This window comes from Felis catus, chromosome X (genome assembly GCF_018350175.1).
Source record: "Felis catus isolate Fca126 chromosome X, F.catus_Fca126_mat1.0, whole genome shotgun sequence".
NCBI lineage: Eukaryota > Metazoa > Chordata > Mammalia > Carnivora > Felidae > Felis > Felis catus.
This window is the reverse complement of record NC_058386.1, coordinates 43355704-43379942: the sequence shown is the minus strand read 5'-3', so window position 1 is coordinate 43379942 and position 24239 is coordinate 43355704. Positions and strand designations below refer to the sequence as shown.

Below are 24239 nucleotides of genomic sequence, written 5' to 3'. Positions count from 1 at the left end.
TAAAACCATGATGGGATAACACCTATTAGAATGGCTAAAATAAAAATTACTGGAAATACCAAGAGCTGTTGAAGATAGGGAACAATGGAACTCTCATTACACAGCTAGTTCAGATATAAAACGGTTACAGCTACTCTGGAAAATGGTTTGGCAGTTTCTTATAAAGTTCAACATACATTTACCACATGACCCAGTGATCCCACTTCAGGCTACACTACTGAGCAAGAAAAAAGGAATGAACAACTTTAATTAATCTCCAAGGCCTTAAGCTGAGTAGCGAAGTCAGTCTCAAAGGTGACATACTATGTGACTCCATGCATGACATTCTAGAAAAGAAAAAAAAAAAATACAGGAACAGAGAAAGATCAGTGGTTACCAGGGATTGGGGGTGGAAGAAGTCTGGCTGCAAAGGGGCAGGAGGGAATTCTTTGAGGGTTCTGAACTGTTCTGTATCCTGTCAGTGGTGGTGGTTACAAAAATCTATGCATGTGTTAAAACTCTTAAGATTGTACCAGAAAATAAATTTTACTGTATGTACATTAAAAATAATTTTTAAAAAGAAAAACTGTCATCAACAGTAATGATACCTTCTATTTCCCCATCTAAGGGAGGAACATCATCTCTCATGGAAAAATCCATAGCTGTCCCTGGTATGTCCATCAAGTCTTCATCACTGGAGCTGCTCCGGAAGCTATTGAAACTCCCCTGCTGAAAGCCTCTGTTATCCATGGCCCCTGTGCAGAAAGAAAAACAAGAGGCTCATTACAATGACCTTCAAGCTTATCTTTTTTTTTCATTGTGGCAACTACACATAAAATTTATCATTTCAACCATTTGAAACTAGACAGTTCGGTAGCTTCATTTACAATGTTTTGCAATTATCACTCTACTTCCAGAAATTTTTCATCATCACAAACAGAAACTCTGTACCCAGTAAACATAACTCCCTCCTAACCCCCAACCCCTTACAATTGCTATTCTCTTTCTGTCTCAATGATCTGCCAATTCCAGGTATTTCATATAATCATATATAAATTGTGGCTTTTTGTGTCTGGCTTCTTTCACTTATAATGTTTTGAAGGCTCATCCATGTTCTGGCATGTATCAGTACTTTATTTCATTTTCAGACTGAATAATACCATCGTATGGATATACCATATTTTGTTTATCCATTATTCAGTTGATGGACATTTAGTTAGTTTCCACCTTTTGTGTTACTTCTTTTTATTTCTTTTATTTTAATTTTTTAAAAAAATTTACATCCAAATTAGTTAGCATATAGTGCAACAATGATTTCAGGAGTAGATTCCTTAGTGCCCCTTACCCATTTAGCCTATCCCTCAACCCTTCCAGTAACCCTGTTTGTTCTCCATATTTACGAGTATCTTATGTTTTGTCCCCCTCCCTGTTTTTATATTGTTTCCGTTCCCTTAAATTCATCTGTTTTGTCTCTTAAAGTCCTCATATGAGTGAAGTCTTATGATATTTGTCTTTCTCTGATGGACTAATTTCGCTTAGCATAATACCCTCCAGTTCCATCCAAGTAATTGCAAATGGCAAGATTTCATTCTTTTTGATTGCCAAGTAATACTCCATTGTATATATATATACCACATCTTCTTTATCCATTCACCAATCGATGGACATTTGGGCTCTTTCCATACTTTGGCTATTGTTGATAGTGCTGCTATTAACATGGTGGAGCATGTGTCCCTTCGAAACAGCACCCCTGTATCCCATGGACAAATGCCTAGTAGTGAAATTGCTGGGTCATAGGATAGTTCTATTTTTAGTTTTTTGAGGAGCCTCCATACTGTTTTCCAGAGTGGCTGCACCAGCTTGCATTCCCATTGAGTTACTTCTTATTCTATTTTTTTTATTGTTGAATATAGTTGACATACAATGTTATATTAGTTTCAGGTGTACAACACAGTGATTCAACAATTCTATACATCATTCAGTGCTCACCAAATGAGTGTAGTCACTATCACCATACAACATTATTACAATATTATTGACGCTATTACCTATGCCGTACTTTCTATCTCTGTGACTTATTTACTGTATAACTGGAAGTTTGTACCTCTTAATCCCCTTCACCTATCTTGCCCAACCCTCGTCCCTTCTGGCAACCATCTGTTTTTTTTATTTGAGTCTGTTTTTGTTTTTTAGATTCCACACATAAGACAAATAATATGGTATTTGTCTTTCTCTGTCTTATTTCACTTAGCAGAATATCCTCTAGGTCCATCCATGTTGTTGAAATGGCAAGAGCTCATTATTTGTTATGGCTGAATAATATTCCATTATGTATATATACCACATCTTCTTTATCCATTCATCTGTCAATGGACACTTGGGTTGCTTCCATATCTTAGCTACTGTAAATAATACTGCAATAAACATAGGGGTACATATATCTTTTTCAAATTAGTGTTTTCATTTTCTTTAAGTAAATACCCAATAGTGGAATTACTGGATTATATGTTATTCCTATTTTTAATTAAGGAACCCCCATACTGTTTTCCACAGTGACTGCACCAATTTACATTCCCACCAATAGTGCACTAGAGTTCCCTTTTCTCCACATCCTCTCCACACTTATTATTTCTTGCCTTTTTGAGTGATGTGATGTAATATCTCATTGCGGTTTTGATTTGCATTTCCCTGATGATCAGTGATGTTGAGCATCTTTTCATATGTCTGTTGGCCATCTGTAGGTCTTCTTTGGAAAAATGTCTAATCAGGGTTACCACTTATTCTTATTTTTTCTTTCATGTTCTTACTTGGACAATATAGACATGCAAACCATTTAGTATATTCAATTACCCTTCAAATGTAATGTTCCTCTACCCTTACCATGTAGTTGATAGCAGTTGATATCTGCTATAACTGCCGATAGCAGTTTTTTGAGAACCATGCAAAAGAGCAGACCAAATGAGGATAGGTGTACAAAACTCACAAGTAATCAATGGAAATAAAAACTAGACATCACTACTGAGAAATGTTCTGTCCATTTAGGAGTAGAGAAACATTATCTTATGGCTCTGATTCTCCCAGAGCTCATAACGCAATGCAGATGCTCAGAAATGAAGAGGCATGTTATGCCATTTAATGTTGTTCTCTGCTGAAGAATGTAATATTAAAGATTAAACATTTCCTACACCCTAAATGTGAATCTTCAGATTATAAATTTTACTCAAAAAATTTTAGTATGTTGATTTTAAAAAACATTAGAGTCAACTTTACTTCACCTAGCCCTGCCCCCTCTTCCCATTTTTTTGATGAGATCTTGATCCAAAATCATAGTCAGCATAGTTCTTTTGGATTTGGCAAACAATATTCCTTTTGAGGTATTCCAATTCTCTTAAGAAACTTCTTACTTTAGGTTATCTGAATTATGTGTAATGCATGTGGAAAAATCAGATGGGATAAATTAAGCAATAGGGCTGGAAAATTGGAACAGATAAATTAAATATTTTAAACATTGAGCGAAAAGGATAAAGAACCAACATTTACCAGGTACTTATCAATTTTTAGGCACTGGGCTATGTGCTTAAACTGAATTCTTTCACTTAACTTTTCCAATGTTCCTATGCTGTGGCATTATCACTCCTAGTGCACCCGAGGAAACAAACTCAGAGAGGCTATTTTCCCAGTTAATATTTTTTAAAAAGTTAAGCTCTAAATCATGTGTTCAACTTCCTAATACCTCATGTGTAATAGAGACCAGCTTGACTGAAGTGTGAGTGACATTTATGAGCCACCTATTGTGTACAAATCATCATGGGACAGACACAAATATGATGCGAGATGGGTCAGATGAGATGAAGATTGAGAGACAAAGATTTGAGAGTTATCAACATCAAGGTGTTGGTTGAAACCAAGAGAACAGATATCCCAAGGGAAACTTGCCATCACTTATGGATAAGAACAAATATAAAGAAAACAAATACATTCCCAGTCTCCTCCCTTAATATGCACAAACAGCTTGAAGTCTGTACATACAGGAACAGTAAGTTCTCCACACATTGCCATGCTTGTGTGGTGACAAATGGTCAAGTAGAGAAGGTAGGGTCATTTATGCAAAGGTACTAATAATGTACAAAATGACTGATCATGAAACCATTTCCTTAGCTACACAAATTCTAACTTTGTTATGTGGATCAAATAGGTACTAGGGTACTAAGAATCCATGTTCTATGGCCTTAGCTGAGCTCCTTCACTGCTGCTCGCCAATCCTTCATCCTCACTGGACTCTTTCCCCTTCCCCTGCTCTACCTGTTTCCTTCATTCCCCTTCTTTGAGCATTCCCACAACAACATGCTTACACAGAATGCCTTGTCTCAGTTTCTGCTTCTAGGGAAACTGACCCACCACAGGATCCTTAGCAGTTTTTTTCCTACTACTGACAACACAGAGGAAATCCTGAACTTCGGTCTTCCCTCGTGTCATCCAGGAATAAGTGTTTTACTTTTTATTTAAGAAGAAAAAGAGCCCCTCTACTTTGCTCTGTATCTGGCTGAGATCACAGATCCTTCTCCACCTCAATCTGATTTATTTTATTTGATTCTTTAAAAAAGCCTACTATCTCTAGCTCTTATCTCTACCTCAAGCTCTAGTCCTGAATTCCCAAGAACTCTACCCTGACACTTCTGTTGCTACTTCAAACTCAACAGGATGAAAATTAAAAATACAGTAGAAACAACATCAACTTAAATGCAAATCACAAAATCCACACAAGACATGTTCCCTGCCCTCACCCTCCACCTCAACTTTCCTTCTTAAATGCAGGTTGGCATCAGAGTCCATATTTGTAGTTAATATTTGTCTAGCTCTGGATTTACTACATTCAACAAACCCACCAAAAGCACTTTATCTCAAGAGTAGGTATTCCGATTTCTAGAAATCTTAGCTAAAAACAAGCATCATTTTAGCTTATGAGAAGAACTCAGGCCAATATGGTAGCATAACTCAAGAGGTTTTCTTTCTGTTTAAATTTATTAAATTCCCATGAAATCCATACAGTGACTAGCACTGAAAAAAATCAAGAAAAGTTACAAAATGATGCAGAATCCTTTCCCTCTCTCTCCACTGCTTACATGTTTCATTCAGGAAATGAGGTAAAATACATAGTGCCAGCAACTCTACATTAGCCACAAAAATCATAGGAAGAAAAAGTATAGGGAATCCAAAAATAATTTATGTCTGGTTTTGGAATATGTCCTGTAGTCATATTTTCAGATGGGTGTACCTATTGTTCTGGGAATTCATTAAAACAAAATGATGACACTACAGGATGAAGACTCACAAAGGAGAAGCTGGAAAACTTTTCAGTTTACCCATAGGGACCTTACAAACTCCTTCCTGTAACCCACTGACACAGAAGAATCCAGCTAAATTGAGCTGCCTCATTCTAAACATTTCCTGGAGCAGCTATCTGCTTCACTGTTTGGGTTATAAAGTGCTTCCTTAATAAGTACATAGGAATAAAGGGTCAACAAAAGAAAATTAGAAGTAGCAAGTCAAGCAAAACAGATGCTAAAAATAGGAGTTCAACAAAGGAAATAAGCACAGTTACTAAAACTCAAAAGTGATACTTGCCTATGGATATCCATTCTGGTAGAGCCATTGGTTTTATTTTGCAGATATAAAAAACTTCAAGGGGCTCCTGGGTGGCTCATTCGGCCAAGTGTCCAACTTCAGCTCAGGTCATGATCTCACAGTTCGTGGGTTCCAACCCTGCGTCTGGCTCTGTGCTGACAGTTCAGAGCCTGGAGCCTGCTTCCAATTCTGTGTCTCTCCCTTTCTCTCTGCCCCTCCCCTACTCACACTCTTTCTATCTCAAAAAATGAGTAAGCATTAAAAAAAAAAAACTTTAAGAGAGGGGCGCCTAGGTGGCTCACTTGTTTAAGCATCCGACTCTTGATTTCAGCTCAGGTCATGATATCATGGTTTGTGTGTTCAAGCCCCCTGTTGGGCTCTGGGCTGACAGTGTGGAGCCTGCTTGGGATTCTCTCTTGCTCTCTCTCTCTCTCTCTCTCCCCCTTCCTCTCTCCCTCTCTCAAATAAAATAAACTTTAAAAAAAGTTCAAGAGAAAAAAAAGTTAAAGCAGCAGAATAATGAGGAAATAAATTCCTTACAGTTGAGATTCAAACCCACATGCAGTTAAACTCCAAGCCCAGTGGTCTTTCCACAAGTTTGTGACTTCACTATGACATGTCAGTCCAGAAAATGGCACGTCTGGAATAAATCAAACCTCTAGATGGCCACAAACCTGAGATCAGCCAGAATTTAGGGTAGGGCAGGAACAAAGTAAGGGGATTTTATATATTATCCCAATTAGTAGATTGCATATAGGGCTTGTCATATAATGGAGGGTTGGGGAGGAGGGCAATTAAGGAGAAATGTTTGGTTGATATTTGTGTTACACAGCTTCACACTTTCAGCTTAAAGGCACTTTTAGTGCGTTCTGCCACTTTCTTGCTTAAAATCATAAAGCTGGTTCCCCAATGCCTATAGGGTCAAGTTTATTTTTTAATATAATTTATTGCCAAATTGGTTTACATAAGAGTCTCTTATGCTTTGGCTCTCTCCCACTCTAAACTCTTTTTTTTTTCTTTTTTTCCTTTTTTTTTCCTTCCCCTCCCCCATGGGTTTATGTTAAGTTTCCAAAGCATAAGAGACTCTTAAAAACTGAGAACAAACTGAGGGTTGATGGGGGGTGGGAGGGAGGGGAGGGTGGGTGATGGGTATTGAGGAGGGCACCTTTTGGGATGAGCACTGGGTGTTGTATGGAAACCAATTTGACAATAAATTTCATATACTGAAAAAAAAATAAAAATATATACCTAACTAGGTATGACTAAATATAAAAAAAAAAAATTGGTTTCCATACAACACCCAGTGCTCATCCCAACAAGTGCCCTCCTCAATGCCCATTACCCATTTTCCCTCTCCCCCACCCCCACCCACCCTCAGTTTGTTATCTGTATTTAAGAGTCTTGTGGTTTGCCTCCCTCCCTCTCTGTTTGTAACTATTTTTTCCTCTTCCCTTCCCCCATGGTCTTTGGTTAAGTTTCTCAAGATCCACATATGAGTGAAAACATATGATATCTGCCCTTCTCTGACTGACTTATTTCACTCAGCATAATACCTTCTAGTTCCATCCACGTTGCTGCAAATGGCAGGATTTCATTCTTTCTCATTGCCAAGTGGTATTCCATTGTGTATATAAACACGTCCATTGTGTTTATCCATTCATCAGTTGACAGGCATTTAGGCTCTTTCCATAATTTGGCTATTGTTGAAAGCGCTGCTATAAACATTGGGGTACATGTGTCTATAGGGTCAAGTTTAAATTTCTCTGCAAGGCATTCTGAGCCCTATCAAATTTAGATCCCATCTACCCAGACAGACGTATCCTCTGCCACAAATTTATTATACTCCATATAAGCCACTTTTACACCCCCATGCCTTTGCTTAAGCCAGATACTCTATCTGGAATTCCATCCAGTCCTCCATCCTCTTTTCAGCCTGATTAAATCCCATTCAATCCATCTAGGACCAGCTCAAATAGGCTTTTCCCTCAACACCTCCTTTGTTGAGGTATCTATGTTAATTACATAATCTCTACCACTTAAGTCTTATGACTACACCAAGCCCTTCTCATTTCTGTTGTCCCAGCAACTCTAGTGTTGTTCCAGAGTAGGTGTTCAATAAATCCTTACTAAGGAGGATTCCAGTTGGGGAGGAAGAGTTAATGGCCAACCAACATATTTATATGGCTGGTCCTCAATAAATCTATGCCTTGCACTGTGATAGTAGGGAACTGGGGATACAAAAAAAACATTAGTTACCTTTTCAATACTCTCAAGGAATTTATGATATAGTTGGGGAGAAAACTTTCACATAATGCAATTTGCACCATAGCTAAGTGCTAAACTGCTAGAATGAAAGTACAATTGGCATTCAGAAAAGGGAGAGGAGACTGTAAGCCAGAGAAGGCTTCATGGAGGAGAGAGGGTATTCCAGGCCCAGGAAAAAAAATGATCAAAGGCTTGAGATGAGAATGAGGCTGGCATTTGTGCTTGCCTAGAAGACAGAGTAGCTGTTTGTGAGCAAATGGATGGAGATACATCATGAAGGACCTGGTAAGTCAATGGGGTCACTATGGTTTTTGAGGAGCAACATGATAAAAACATGATTTTAAGAGGTACATACAGCAGCAGTGGGCTGGAAGACAGAGGGGTAAAGGGCTAGGAAGGTAGTTCGCTACTTCCTGTTTAAATGTAGGGGATTTGGGAAGGAGGAGGGGTACATATTTCTGAAGGCTGTACTGAAAGAGCCAGGTGTGTGTGGCAGGGGATGGTACTAGTTTATGGTATACCATACTGACATCTTGTTTTACTAGTGACAGAGACATATGTTGGTTTATACAAATTAATATTTCCATCTCAATTAGCCCACTTGGAAAAAACAAATGTGTAAACCAATGGGTGGGCTGATACATATGGCCCTTCAATGAATATATAAAAGTATATCACACATTCCAAAGCTAACAAGCACAAAGAAGCAATAAACTTTCTTATTTCTTATTTTTACTCCACAAAAATATCTGTTGACCTGCACATGGCATGTTGTGTAATATATGCCAGATGCTGCCAAAATGGAAAAGAAAAAATGCAAGAGGAAGAAAAACTTGAGAGGCATTATAGAATCTACCAAGCTACAAGTATTATCATGTTATTAAAAATAAAACATTAACACAATCCTAGGGGCACCTGGGTGGCCCAGTCAGTTAAGCATCTGACTTTGGCTCAGGTCATGATGTCATGGTTCATGAGTTGGAGCCTTGCATTGGGCTCTGTGCTGACAGCTCAGAGCCTGGAGCCTGCTTCAGATTCTGTCTCTCTGTCTCTGTCTCTGTCTCTCTCTGTTCCTCCCCCGTGCATGCTCTGTCTCTCTCTCTCAGAAATATATGTTAAAATTTTTTTAAAAAATATTAAGACAATCCTATAACACTAAAGGTGATAAGAACTGGCACACATATAAAATCAGCTTTTGGCTACCCATTATACTTTGAGCTACCTGAGGACAGGGTAACTTAAATCTTTGTTCCCAAGCGCCTGACACAAAGAGAGAACTCAGTAAATAATCTAGTTTATAGTCCAATTCCAGTTTTAGTTACTTTATTTTAAGAAGCAGAAGTGATTTGCAAACCTCGAAGATGCTAGCAGGTGCTTATTTCAGAGGATTGGGCCAATCCTTAAGCCAAGGCACCTTGTCTGTCAAAATTGTGGGTAAAAATAAAAATCCCAGGAGGAAATAATAGTGCTGCGTCTCACAACATAGTCTTCATCTGGGAGTCCTCCTCGCAGATAAGTACGGGTTATGAGAAAAGACAGGATACAAAGCAGGCAGTACCACAGCAGCAGTTCTCAAACACTTTGGTCTCAGGATCCCTGTAGTCCTCAGAATTATTGAGGAGCTTAAAGAGCTTTTATTTATATGGGTTCTATCCATAGCTATTGCCTGTATTAAAAATTAAAACCCAGGAATGTTAAAAAAATACTTTTTAATGCATTTAAATACAATCCTAAAATCACTATATATTAACATTTTTTGGAAAGAATAAATTGTACGTTTTCAAAAATAAAATTAATGAGAGGCACTTTGAAAATCTTTCAATGTCTGTCTTAATGGAAGACAGCTGGATCCTGGTTCACATCTTCCATTAGCAACAGGAGCGATGACATCACCTGTCACACAGCCTCTAAAAAACTCCACTGTTTATTCATGAATAAATGAAAGTGAAAAAGACAAAACATGTCTTCATACGAAAATAATTTTTGACTTTTCAGACCCCTCAAAAGTCTCAGGAGCCCCCAGGCCACTCTTTGAGAACTGTTGAACCAGAGAAAGAACACAGAATGGAGAAACCATATTTGGGTGAGACTGGTCAGACAGAGGAAGAGGACAAGCCAGTCAGAAGAGACCATGTGGCTGCTGTGACAGTAAAGCAAGTGACAAACCAATATTTTCTATATGTTTTTTCCCAAAGAAGTAATATCCTTGATAAAGAGATATTTCAAACCATTAAAACTGGATCCAAACAGATGAACAGAAAAAAGACATTAGTAGATAATTAAAGAAAAGAAACAAGGGGGCTTTAAAAATTCAGAGAAACTAAAATTAAAATAATGTGCTATCTTCTTTTAGTAGATCAGCTTTTCTTTGGTTTTATCTCAGAGATTCTTCAAATGTGAGAACATTTTATTATAAAAAAGATTTCAAGAGAGAAATTAATGAGATGCTTAGAGAAGTGTCATGCGGTTCAAGGACAAGGGTCTGTCACACCTGACAAAGACAATGCTCAAAATTCATAGATCACTTTCACTTTGGAATAAACGAGTAAAATTCCTAAATAAATGTTAACCAACTGAATATAGCATCACATTGAAAGACCTGTCTGCTATAAATAAGGAGTTTTTTTCTGAGACTGTAAGACTGGTATCATGAGGGAAACTATGAACATACTTTATCAGATCAACAGATAAAACTTTAAAAGCCATAATTATTTTAACAGATGTCAAGAATGGATTTCTTAAATTGACAATTATTCTGGATTAAAAATTTTTTAACATTCCAAGTAGAGGATTTCTTTCTTGACATGATATAGAATATCTAAATTAAAACCAAGCTGCAAAATAGCATTCTCTTTAATACAGGAAAGCAACGATGCCTCCTGTTGCCAATTATATTTAATACAGTACAAGAAATACTTTAAGATGAAAAAAAGTGAAGAATATATACAGGCAAGGAAGAAAGACAAAATTCTGATGTTTGGACTGCATAAGACATAGCTATACAACACTAAGAATATTAATTAAAATAACTAAAGATAATGCATGAATTCAGAAATCATAAGGTCAGTACACAAGAAACAACTACTTTGCTAGGTACTACCATAGAAGTAAAAAATACAATTATTGATGATAGAGACATGAACTCAAAATAAAATATTACTTCAAAATTTATAAGGGTACCTGGGTGGCTCAGTCAGTTAAATGTTGAACTTTGGTTCAGATCATGATCTCATGGTTCCTGAGTTCAAGCCCCACATCAGGGTCCTGCTGTTAGTGCAGAACCCACTCCAAATCCTGTCTCCCTCTCTCTCTGACCCTCCCCTGCTCGCTCTCTCTCTCTATCCCCAAAATAAACAAACATTTAAAAAATTAAAAAAGTCAAATAGTAGGAAAAAAAAGATATAAATCAAAAGATTTACCATGCTCTTGGATGGGAAGTCTAAATATAGTAAAAATGAAACAGATACTAATTTGAATTGTACTACATCTATATATTAATCTAAAGTCCCCATGGCATCTTTCATACAACTTAAAAGATTGATAGTGAAATTCATCTAAAAGAATAAGTAGGCAAGGATACTAGTGTGTGCATTATCTTTTTTAAAATTCAATTTATTTAAACTACAAACAAAAACACAAACATTTTACCCATGTCTGCCACTCCCACCCCCTCATTTCTGGAAACTACCAATCTATAAACCACATGTATCTAGAAGCTCAGTTTTTTTTTTTTCTTTTTGGATTGTACATATAAGAGAGATCATATGGCATTTATCTTTTTCTGACTTATTTTACTTAGCATAATGCCCTCAAGTTCCATCCATATTATTGCAAATAGCAAGATTTCATTCTTTTTGTTGGTTGAGTAATAGGCCATCATGTGTGTGTGCGTGTGCGTGTGTGTGTGTTTCATTCTTTGTCAATCCATCCATTTATGAACACTTGGATTGTTTCCACATCTTAGCTAAATAATGCTGTAATAAACATGAGGGGTGCATATATCTTTTGAAACCAATGTGTTTGTTTCCTTTGGGTAAATACCCAGTAGTGGAACTACTGGATCATATGGTAGGCCTATTTTTAATTTTTTGAGGAACATCCATGCTGTTTTCCATACTGATGGCCCCAATATAGATTCCCACCAACAAATACACATGGATTCCCTTTTCTCCACATCCTCACCAACACTTATTTTTAGTCTTTTTAATAATAAACCTCCTGACAGGTGTGAAGTCATATCTCATTGTGATTTTGATGTGCATTCCCTAATGATTAATGATGCTGAGCATCTTTTCATCTACCTGTTGACCATCTGTATGTCTTCTTTAGAAAAATGTCTGTTCAGATCTTCTGCCTATTTTTTAATTGGATTTTTTTATTATTGACTTTTATAAGTTCTTTATATATACATTGGGAATTAGTCCATTAACATATATGATGTGCAAATATTTTCCCCCATTCAGTAAGTTGCTTTTCCATCTTGTTGATGGTTTCCTTTGCTGTAAAGAAGCTTTTTAGTTTGATGTAGACCCACTTATTTATTCTTGCTTCTGTTGCCCCTGCTTTGGGTGTCAGTTTAACCAAACATCACCAATACCTATGTGAAGGAGCTTATTGTCTTTGTTTTCTTCTATGATTATGGCTTCAGGTCTTATACTCAAATCTTTAACCATTTTGAGTTAATTTCTGTTTCTGGTACAAGACAGTAGTTCAGTTTCATTCTTTATGTGTGTAGCTATCCAATTTTCCCAACACCATTTATTAAAGAGACTGTCCCTTCCCCACCACATATTCTTGACTCCTTTGGTATAAATTAATTCACAATATATGTGTAGGCTTAATTCTGGGTTCTCTCTCCTATTCCACTGATTATATTTATATATATATATATATATATATATATATATATATATATATATATATATATATATATGTTTTTATGCCACTATCATACTGTTTTAATTACTATTGCTTGCTAATACAGTTTTTTAAATTTTTCTTAACATTTATTTATTGTTTTTGTATACCATAACTTAATTTTTTTTCAATATATGAAGTTTATTGTCAAATTGGTTTCCATACAACACCCAGTGCTCATCCAAAAAGGTACCCTCAATACCCATCACCCACCCTCCCCTTCCTCCCACCCCCCATCAACCCTCAGTTTGTTCTCAGTTTTTAAGACTCTCTTATGCTTTGGCTCTCTTCCACTCTAACCTTTTTTTTTTTTTCCTTCCCCTCCCCCATGGGTTTCTGTTAAGTTTCTCAGGATCCACATAAGAGTAAAACCATATGATATCTGTCCTTCTCAGTATGGCTTATTTCACTTAGCATCACACTCTCCAGTTCCATCCACATTGCTACAAAAGGCCATATTTCATTCTTTCTCATTGCCACGTAGTATTCCACTGTGTATATAAACCACAATTTTTTTATCCATTCATCAGTTGATGGACATTTAGGCTCTTTCCATAATTTGGCTATCGTTGAGAGTGCGGCTATAAACATTGGGGTACAAGTGCCCCTATGCATCAGTACTCCTGTATCCCTTGGATAAATTCCCAGCAGTGCTATTGCTGGGTCATAGGGTAGGTCTATTTTTAATTTTCTGAGGAACCTCCACACTGTGTTCCAGAGTGGCTGCACCAATTTGCATTCCCACCAACAGTGCAAGAGGGTTCCCGTTTCTCCACATCCTCTCCAGCATCTATAGTCTCCTGATTTGTTCATTTTGGCCACTCTGACTGGCGTGAGGTGATATCTGAGTGTGGTTTTGATTTGTATTTCCCTGATAAGGAGCGACGCTGAACATCTTTTCATGTGCCTGTTGGCCAACCGGATGTCTTCTTTAGAGAAGTGTCTATTCGTGTTTTCTGCCCATTTCTTCACTGGGTTATTTGTTTTTCAGCTGTGGAGTTTGGTGAGCTCTTTATAGATTTTGGATACTAGCCCTTTGTCCGATATGTCATTTGCAAATATCTTTTCCCATTCCGTTGGTTGCCTTTTAGTTTTGTTGGTTGTTTCCTTTGCTGTGCAGACATAAGCTGTTTATCTTCATAAGGTTTCAGTAGTTCATTTTTGCTTTTAATTCCCTTGCCTTTGGGGATGTGTCGAGTAAGAGATTGCTACGGCTGAAGTCAGAGAGGTCTTTTCCTGCTTTCTCCTCTAGGGTTTTGATGGTTTCCTGTCTCACATTCAGGTCCTTTATCCATTTTGAGTTTATTTTTGTGAATGGTGTGAGAAAGTGGTCTAGTTTCAACCTTCTGCATGTTGCTGTCCAGTTCTGCCAGCACCATTTGTTAAAGAGACTGTCTTTTTTCCATTGGATGTTCTTTCCTGCTTTGTCAAAGATGAGTTGGCCATACGTTTGTAGGTCTAGTTCTGGGGTTTCTATTCTATTCCATTGGTCTATGTGTCTGTTTTTGTGCCAATACCATGCTGTCTTGAGGATTACAGCTTTGTAGTACAGGCTAAAGTCTGGGATTGTGATGCCTCCCGCTTTGGTCTTCTTCTTCAAAATTACTTTGGCTATTCAAATAGCCAAATTACTTTGGCCTTTTGTGGTTCCATAGAAATTTTAGGAATGCTTGTTCTAGCTTCGAGAAGAATGCTGGTGCAATTTTGATTGGGATTGCATTGAATGTGTAGATAGCTTTGGGTAGTATTGACATTTTGACAATATTCTTCCAATCCATGAGCACGGAATGTTTTTCCATTCTTTATATCTTCTTCAATTTCCTTCATAAGCTTTCTATAGTTTTCAGCATACAGATCTTTTACATCTTTGGTTAGATTTATCCCTAGGTATTTTACGCTTCTTGGTGCAATTGTGAATGAGATCAGTTTCTTTATTTTTCTTTCTGTTGCTTCATTGTTAGTGTATAAGAATGCAACTGATTTCTGTACATTGATTTTGTATCCTGCGACTTTGCTAAATTCATGTATCAGTTCTAGCAGACTTTTGGTGGAGTCTATCGGATTTTCCATGTATAATATCATGTCATCTGCAAAAAGTGAACCCGTAACTTCATCTTTGCCAATTTTAATGCCTTTGATTTCCTTTTGTTGTCTGATTGCTGATGCTAGAACTTCCAACACTATGTTAAACACCAGCGGTGAGAGTGGACATCCCTGTCGTGTTCCTGATCTCAGGGACAAAGCTCTCAGTTTTTCCCCATTGAGGATGACGTTAGCTGTGGGCTTTTCATAAATGGCTTTTATGATGTGTAAGTATGTTCCTTCTATCCCGACTTTCTCGAGGGTTTTTTTTTTAAGAAAGGGTGCTGGATTTTGTCAAAGGACTTTTCTGCATCAATTGACAGGATCATATGGTTCTTACTTTTCTTTTATTAATGTGATGTATCACGTTGATGGATTTGCGAATGTGGAACCAGCCCTGCATCCCAGGAATGAATCCCACTTGATCATGGTGAATAATTCTTTTTATATGCTGTTGAATTCTATTTGCTAGTATCTTATTGAGAATTTTTGCATCCATATTCATCAGGGATATTGGCCTGTAGTTCTCTTTTTTTACTGGGTCTCTGTCTGGTTTAGGAATCAAAGTAATACTGGCTTCATAGAATGAGTCTGGAAGTTTTCCTTTCCTTTCTATTTCTTGGAATAACTTGAGAAGGATAGGTATTATCTCTGCCTTAAACGTCTGGTAGAACTCCCCTGGGAAGCCATCTGGTCCTGGACTCTTATTTGTTGGGAGATTTTTGATGACTGATTCAATTTCTTCACTGGTTATGGGTCTGTTCAAGCTTTCTATTTCCTCCTGATTGAGTTTTGGAAGCGTGTGGGTGTTTAGGAATTTGTCCATTTCTTCCAGGTTGTCCAGTTTGTTCACATATAAGTTTTCCTAGTATTCCCTGATAGTTGTTTGTATCTCTGAGGGATTGGTTGTAATAATTCCATTTTCATTCATGATTTTATCTATTTGGGTCATCTCCCTTTTCTTTTTGAGAAGCCTGGCTCGAGGTTTGTCAATTTTGTTTATTTTTTCAAAAAACCAACTCTTGGTTTCGTTGATCTGCTCTACAGTTTTTTTTAGATTCTATATTGTTTATTTCTGCTCTGATCTTTATTATTTCTCTTCTTCTGCTGGGTTTAGGCTGCCTTTGCTGTTCTGCTTCTATTTCCTTTAGGTGTGCTGTTAGATTTTGTATTTGGGATTTTTCTTGTTTCTTGAGATAGGCCTGGATTGCAATGTATTTTCCTCTCAGGACTGCCTTCGCTGCATCCCGAAGCGTTTGGATTGTTGTATTTTCATTTTCGTTTGTTTCCATATATTTTTTAATTTCTTCTCTAATTGCCTGGTTGACCCACTCATTCTTTAGTAGGGTGTTCTTTAACCTCCATGCTTTTGGAGGTTTTCCAGACTTTTTCCTGTGGTTGATTTCAAGCTTCATAGCATTATGGTCTGAAAGTATGCATGGTATGATTTCAATTCTTGTATACTTATGAAGGGCTGTTTTGTGACCCAGTATGTGATCTATCTTGGAGAATGTTCCGTGTGCACTCGAGAAGAAACTATATTCTGTTGCTTTGGGATGCAGAGTTCTAAATATATCTGTCAAGTCCATCTGATCCAATGTGTCATTCAGGGCCCTTGTTTCTTTATTGACCGTGTGTCTAGATGATCTATCCATTTCTGTAAGTGGGGTGTTAAAGTCCCCTGCAATTACCACATTCTTATCAATAAGGTTGCTTATGTTTATGAGTAATTGTTTTATATATTTGGGGGCTCCGGTATTCGGCGCATAGACATTTATAATTGTTAGCTCTTCCTGATGGATAGACCCTGTAATTATTATATAGTGCCCTTCTTCATCACTTGTTACAGCCTTTAATTTAAAGTCTAGTTTGTCTGATGTAAGTATGGCTACTCCAGCTTTCTTTTGACTTCCAGTCGCATGATAAATAGTTCTCCATCCCCTCACTCTCAATCTGAAGGTGTCCTCAGGTCTAAAATGAGTCTCTTGTAGACAGCAAATAGATGGGTCTTGTTTTTTTCATCCATTCTGATATCCTATGTCTCTTAGTTGGCACATTTAGTCCATTTACATTCAGTGTTATTATACAAAGATATGGGTTTAGAGTCATTGTGATGTCCATAGGTTTCATGCTTGCAGTGATGTCTCTGGGACTTTGTCTCACAGGATCCCCCTTAGGATCTCTTGTAGGGCTGGTTTAGTGGTGACGAATTCCTTCAGTTTTTGTTTGTTTGGGAAGACCTTTATCTCTCCTTCTATTCTAAATGACAGACTTGCTGGATAAAGGATTCTCAGCTGCATATTTTTTCTGTTCATCACATTGAAGATCTCCTCTCATTCTTTTCCGGCCTGCCAAGTTTCAGTAGAGAGATCTGTCACGAGTCTTATAGGTCTCCCTTTATATGTTAGAGCACGTTTATCCCTAGCTTCTTTCAGAATTTTCTCTTTATCCTTGTATTTTGCCAGTTTCACTGTGCTATGTCATGCAGAAGATTGATTCAAGTTACGTCTGAAGGGAGTTCTGTGTGCCTCTTGGATTTCAATGCCTTTTTCCTTCCCCAGATCAGGGAAGTTCTCAGCTATGATTTCTTCAAGTACACCTTCAGCACCTTTCCCTCTCTCTTCCTCCTCTGGAATACCAATTATGCGTAGATTATTTCTCTTTAGTGCATCACTTAGTTCTCTAATTTTCCCCTCATACTCCTGGGTTTTTTTTATCTCTCTTTTTCTCAGCTTCTTCTTTTTCCATAATTTTATCTTCTAGTTCACCTATTCTCTCCTCTGCCTCTTCAATCCGAGCCGTAGTTGTCTCCATTTTATTTTGCAGCTCATTGATGGCCTTTTTTAGCTCCTCCTGGCTGTTGCTTAGTCCCTTGATCTCTGTAGCAAGAGATTCTCTGCTGTCCATTTACTGTTTTCAAGCCCAGCGATTAATTTTATGACTATTATTCTAAATTCACATTCTGTTATATTGTTTAAATCATTTTTGATCAGTTCATTAGCTGTCGTTATTTCCTGGACGTGTTTCTGTGGGGAATTCTTCCGTTTCATCATTTTGGATAGTCCCTGGAGTAGTGGGGGACTGCGGGGCACTTCCCCTGTGCTGTCTTGAATAACTTGCGTTGGTGGACAAGGCCGCAGTCAGAGCTGTTGTCTGCCCCCAACCCACCGCTGGGGCCACAGTCAGACTGGTGTGTGCCTTCTCTTCCCCTCTCCTAGGGGAAGAATTCACTGTGGGTTTGTGTGGCCCGTCTGGGGTACTTGCACACTGCCAGGCTTGTGGTGCTGGGGATGTGGCGTATTAGCTGGGGTGGATCGGCAAGGTGCACAGGGGCGGGAGGGGTAGGCTCGGCTCGCATTTCCTTTGCAGATCCGCTTCGGTAGGGGCCCTGCAGCACTGGGAGGGAGTCAGACCCGCCAGAGGGATGGATCCACAGAAGCATAGCGTTGGGTGTTTGCTCAGTGCAAGCAAGTTCCCTGGCAGGACTGGTTCCCTTTGGGATTTTAGCTGGGGGATGGGCGAGGGAGATGGCGCTGGCGAGTGCCTTTGTTCCCCGCCAAGCTGAGCTCTGTCATCTGGGGCTCAACAACTCTCCCTCCCATTGTCCTCCAGCTTACCCATTCTCCAAGCAGAGCTGTTAGCTTATAACCTTCCAGACGTCAAATCCTGCTTGCTGTCAGAACACACTCTGACCGGCCCCTCCGCTTTTGCAAGCCAGACTCAGGGGCTCTTCTTGGCCGGCGGGCCGCCCCTCTGCCCCAGCTTCCTCCTGCCAGTCCGTGAAGTGTGCACTGCCTCTCCTCCCTTCCTACCCTCTTCCGTGGGCCTCTCGTCTGCGCTTGGCTCCGGAAACTCCGTTCTGATAGTCTTCTGGCGGTTTTCTGGGTTATTTAGGCAGGTGTAGGTGGAATCTAAGTGATCAGCAGAATGCGCGGTAAGCCCAGCGTCCTCCTACGCTGCCATCTTCCCTTTCTCCAACATTTATTTATCTTTGGGAGAGAGAGACAGAGCATGATCAGGGGAGGGGCAGAGAGACAGAGGGAGACACAGAATCTGAAGCAGGCTCTAGGCTCTGAGCTGTTAGCACAGAACCTGATGTGGGGCGCCAACTTGTCAACTACAAGATCATGACCCAAGTCACAGTCAGACACTTAACCAACTGAGCCACCCAGGCACCCCTGTAATATAGTTCTAAATCAGGGTTGCCTTTTAGTTTTGTTGATTGTTTCCTTTGCAGTGTAGAAGGTTTTTTATCTTCATGAGGTCCCAAGAGTTCATTTTTGTTTTTAATTCCCTTGCCTTTGGAGATGTGTCAAGTAACAAATTGCTGCGGCTGAGGTCAGGGGGTTTTGATGGTTTCCTGTCTCACATTCAGGTCCTTTATCCATTTTGAGTTTATTTTTGTGAATGGTGGAAGAAAGTGGTCTAGATTCAACCTTCTGCATGGTGTTGTCCAGTTTTCCCAGCACCATTTGTTAAAGAGACTGTCTTTTTTCCATTGGATATTCTTTCCTGCTTTGTCAAAGATTCATTGGCCATATTTTTGTGGGTCCAATTCTGGAGTCTCTATTCTATTCCATTGGTCTATGTGCTTGTTTTTGTGCCAATAACATGCTGTCTTGATGATTACAACTTTGTAGTAGAGGCTAAAGCCTGGGATTATGATGCCTTCCACTTTGGTCTTCTTCTTCAATATTTGGCTATTTGGGGTCTTTTGTGGTTCCATACAAATTTGAGGATTGCTTGTTCTACCTTCAAGAAGAATGCTGGTGCAATTTTGATTGGGATTGCATTGAATGTGTAGATTGCTTTGGGTAGTATTGACATCGATGGAATGGGAAAAGATATTTGCAAATGACATATGAGACAAAGGGCTAGTGTCCAAAATCTATAAAGAACTCACCAAACTCCACACCTGAAAAAGAAATAATCCAGTGAAGAAATGGGCAGAAGACATGAATAGACCCTTCTCTAAAGAAGACATCCGGATGGCCAACAGGCACATGAAAAGATGCTCAATGTCACTCCTCATCAGGGAAATACAAATCAAAACCATACTGAGATATCACCTCACGCCAGTCAGAGTGGCTAAAATGAACAAATCAGGAGACTACAGATGTGGAGACATGGGAACTCTCTTGCACTGTTGGTGGGAATGCAAACCGGTGCAGCCACTCTGGAACACAGTGTGGAGGTTCCTCAAAAAATTAAAAATAGATCTACCCTATGACCTAGCAATAGCACTGCTAGGAATTTACCCAAGGGATACAGGAGTGCTGATGCATAGAGGCATTTGTACCCCAATGTTTATAGCGGCACTTTCAACAATAGCCAAATTATGGAAAGAGCCTAAATGTCCATCAACTGATGAATGGATAAAGAAATTGTGGTTTCTATACACAATGTGGTTTATATACACAATGGAATACTACTTGGCAATGAGAAAGAATGAAATATGGTCTTTTGTAGCAATGTGGATGAACTGGAGAGTGTTCTGCTAAGTGAAATAAGTCATACAAAGAATGACAGATACCATATGTTTTCACTCTTATGTGGATCCTGAGAAACTTAACAGAAGACCATGGGGCAGGGGAAGGGAAAAAAAAGTTAGAGAGGGATGGAGGCAAACCATAAGAGACTCTTAAAAACTGAGAATAAACTAAGGGTTGATGGGGGGTGGGAGGGAGGGGAAAGTGGTTGGTGGGCATTGAGGAGGGCACCTCTTGGGATGGGCACTGGGTGTTGTATGGATACCAATTTGATAATAACTTTCATGTAAAAGATAAAATAAAATAAATCATGGAGCATGATACCTCCAGCTTTGCTCTTCTTTCTCAAGATTGCTTTAGCTATTTGGGGTCTTTTATGGTTCCATAGAAATTTTAGGATTATTTGTTCTATTTCTAGGAAAATGCCATTGGAATTTTGACAGGAATTGCACTGAAACTGTAGATTGCTTTTCATAGTTTTAGTCCTTCCTTTTCACTTTAGATTCTTTCATTTCTTTTTCTTGACTAATTGGTCTGACTAGGACTTCCAATACTATGTTGAATAAAAGTGGTGAAAGTGGCTAGGGCACCTGGCTGGCATGTGACTTTTGATCTCAGAGTTCTACATTTGAGCCCCACATTAGGTGTAGAGATTACTGAAAAATAAAATCTTAATAAAACAAAAGTGGTGAGAGTGGGCATCTTTGTCTTGTTCCTGATCTTAGATGAAAAGCTTTCACCTTTTCAACATTGAGTATGATGTTATCTGTGAGCTTCTCATATATGGCTCTCATTATGTTTAGATATGTTTCCTCTATACTCACTTTGTTGAGAGTATTAATCATAAATGAATGTTGAATTTTGTCAGATGCTTTTTCTGCATCCGCTGAGATGATCACATGATTTTAGTCCTTCATTTTTTTAATGAGGTGTATCACATTGACTTATTTGCAGATGTTGAACATCCTTGTATCCCTGGAATAAGTCCCACTTCATCATGGTATATGAACCTTTCAATGTATTGCTGAATTTGGTTTACTAATATTTAGTTGAGAATTTTTACATCTATGTTCATCAGATATATGGGCCTGTAATCTTCTTTTCTTGTGTAATTTTCTCATCGTGTGGTAGCATGGTAATGCTGTCTTCATAAAATACATTTGTAAGAATTCCTTCCTCTTCTATTTTTTTGGAAGAATTTCAGAAGGATTACAATGAATTCTTCTTCGAATGTTTGCTAGAATTCACCAGTGAAACCATCTGGTCCAAGACTTTTGTTTGTTGGGAGGTTTTTGATTACAGATTCAATTTCCTTACTAGTAATTAGTCTGTTCAGATTTTCTATTTCATCTTGATTCAGTCTTGGTACATTGTATGTTTATAGGAGTTAATCTGTTTCTTTTAGGTTGTCCAATTTGTTAACGTATGTTTGTTTATAGTAGTCTCTTATGATCTTTATATTTCTGTGGTATCACCTGTAACATCTCCCCTTTAATTTTGGATTTTATTTGAGTCCTTTCTCTTTTTTTTCCTGGTGAGTCTAGCTAAATGTTTGTCAGTTTTGTTTATCTTTTCAAAGAATCAAATCATACTTTCATTGATCTCTTCTGTACTTATTCCTGCTCTGTTATTTCCTTCCTCCTAATAACTTTCAGCTTTGTCTGCCCAACCCCTCTCCCCTGCTTGCACACTCTCTAAAATAAAAATAAAATAATAAAATAAAATTATTTTTAAAAAATGCTTTTTCTGCATCTCATAAATTATGGTATGTTACATTTCTATTTTCATTTGTTTCAAGGTAGTTTTAAAATTCTCTTTCAACTTCTTCATTGATCCATTGATTAGTCAGTAGCATGTAATTTAAACTCCACATATTTATGAATTTTCCATTTTCTTAAATGTAAATATGGCAAACATCCTGTCAGATTTTAACCTTCTACAGAGAAACAATCATTAAAAACTTGTGACACTGGAATAACAATAGAGATTCCAGCAATGGATACAAATTATTATAAGAACGTAGGTGCTAATAAACCAGAATCAACACAAACATAAGAATTGCTTTTTGGTAAACAATTGAGAGATTGCTGGATATCAAAATGGAAAATAATATAGAACTACAGTATATACAACAGTGTAATAAACTCCAGATGGGTTTTAAGTTGATTTTTTTTTCTTTTTTAATTTTAATTCCAGGTAACCTACAGTGTTATAATATATTCATATGTACAATACAGTGATTCAACAATTTCATACATCACTCGATGCTCATCATAACAAGTACACTCCTTAATCCCCATCACCTATTTCACCCATGCCTCCACCATCCTCCCCTCTGGTAACCATCAGTTTGTTCTCTATAGTTAAGAGTCTGCTGCTTGGTTTGCCTGCCTTCTCTCTTTCTCTCCCTCCCTCTCTCTCTCTCCCTCTCCTCTTTGCTTATTTATTTTGTTTTTTAAATTCCACTAATAAGTAAAATCATATGGTACTTGTCTTTCTCTGACTTATTTCTCTTAGTATGAAAATCTCTATCTCCATCCTTGTTGCAAATGGTATGATTTCATTCTTTTTATGGATGTATAATATTCATATATATATATAGCCACTTATATATATATAAGCCACTTATTCTTTATATATATATATACATATACATATATATACATATATATATACATATATATACACATATATATACATATATATGTGTATATATATGTATATATATATGTATATGTATATATATATATATATATATATATATATATATATATATATATATATATCAGTCTTCATCCATTCATCAATGAATGGGCATTTGGGATGCTTCCATATCTTGACTATTGTAAATAATGCTGCTATAAACGTAGGGGTGCATGTATCCTTTCATTTAGTGTTTTTTGTACTCTTTGAGTAAGTACCCAGTAGTGCAATTGCTAGATAGTAGGGTAGTTCCGTTTTTAACTTTTTGAGGAACCTCCATACTGTTTTTCACAGTGGCTGCACCAGCTTCCATTCCTACTAAAGTAGGAATTCCTTTTCCTCCACATTCTTGCCAACACCTGTTGTTTCTTGTGTTGTTGATTTTAGCCATTTTTATGGGTGTGAGATGATATCACATTGTAGTTTTGATTTGCATTTCCCTGTTGATAAGTGATGTTGAACATCTTTTCCGGTGTGTTGACAATCTGGATGTCTTTGTTGGAGAAATGCCTATTCAGGACTTTGGCCATTTTTTAGTTGGATTATTTTTGGGGTGTTGGGCTGTGTCAGTTCTTTATACATTTTGAATATAAACCATTTATCAGATATATCATTTGCAAATATCTTCTCCCATTCTTTAAGCTGCCTTTTGATTTTGTTGATTGTTTCCTTTGCTCTGCAGAAGGTATTTATTTTGATATAGTCCCAATATTTTATTTTTGCTTTTATTTCCCTTGCTTCAGAGAAATATATCTAGAAAAAAAGTTGCTATGGCCAATGTCAAAGAAGTTACTGCTTGTGCTCTCTTCTAGGATTTTTATGCTTTCAGGTCACATTTATGTCTTTAATCTGTTTTGAATTTATTTTTGTGTATTGCCCAGTTTCTTTCTTGTCCATGTTTCTATCCAACTTTCCCAACACCATTCATTGAGAAGACCTTTTCCCATTGGATATTCTTCCCTGCTTTGTTGAAGATTAATTGACCATATAGTTTTGGGTTCATTTCTGGGTTTTCTATTTTGTTCCATTGATCTCTGTGTCTCTTTTTGTGCCAGTACCATCCTGTTACTATAGCTTTGTAATACAGCTTAAAGTCTGGAATTGTGATGCCCCCAGCTTTGCTTTTCTTTCTCAAGATTGCTTTCAGTATTCGGAGTCTTTTGTGGTTCCATACAAATT

General features: G+C 37.7%; 1 protein-coding gene across 5 annotated transcripts in view; it reads right to left on the bottom strand.

The window, feature by feature from the left end:
• Nucleotides 1-24239, bottom strand: part of CLCN5 (chloride voltage-gated channel 5) — a 175486-nt gene that overhangs the window by 44058 nt on the left and 107189 nt on the right. For all 5 annotated transcript variants that reach the window (XM_011291722.4, XR_006593349.1, XR_006593348.1 and 2 more), the window contains one exon: nt 588-734. In XM_011291722.4, coding sequence (XP_011290024.1) covers nt 588-734 — 147 coding nt within the window. The remainder of the gene's footprint in view (nt 1-587; nt 735-24239) is intronic.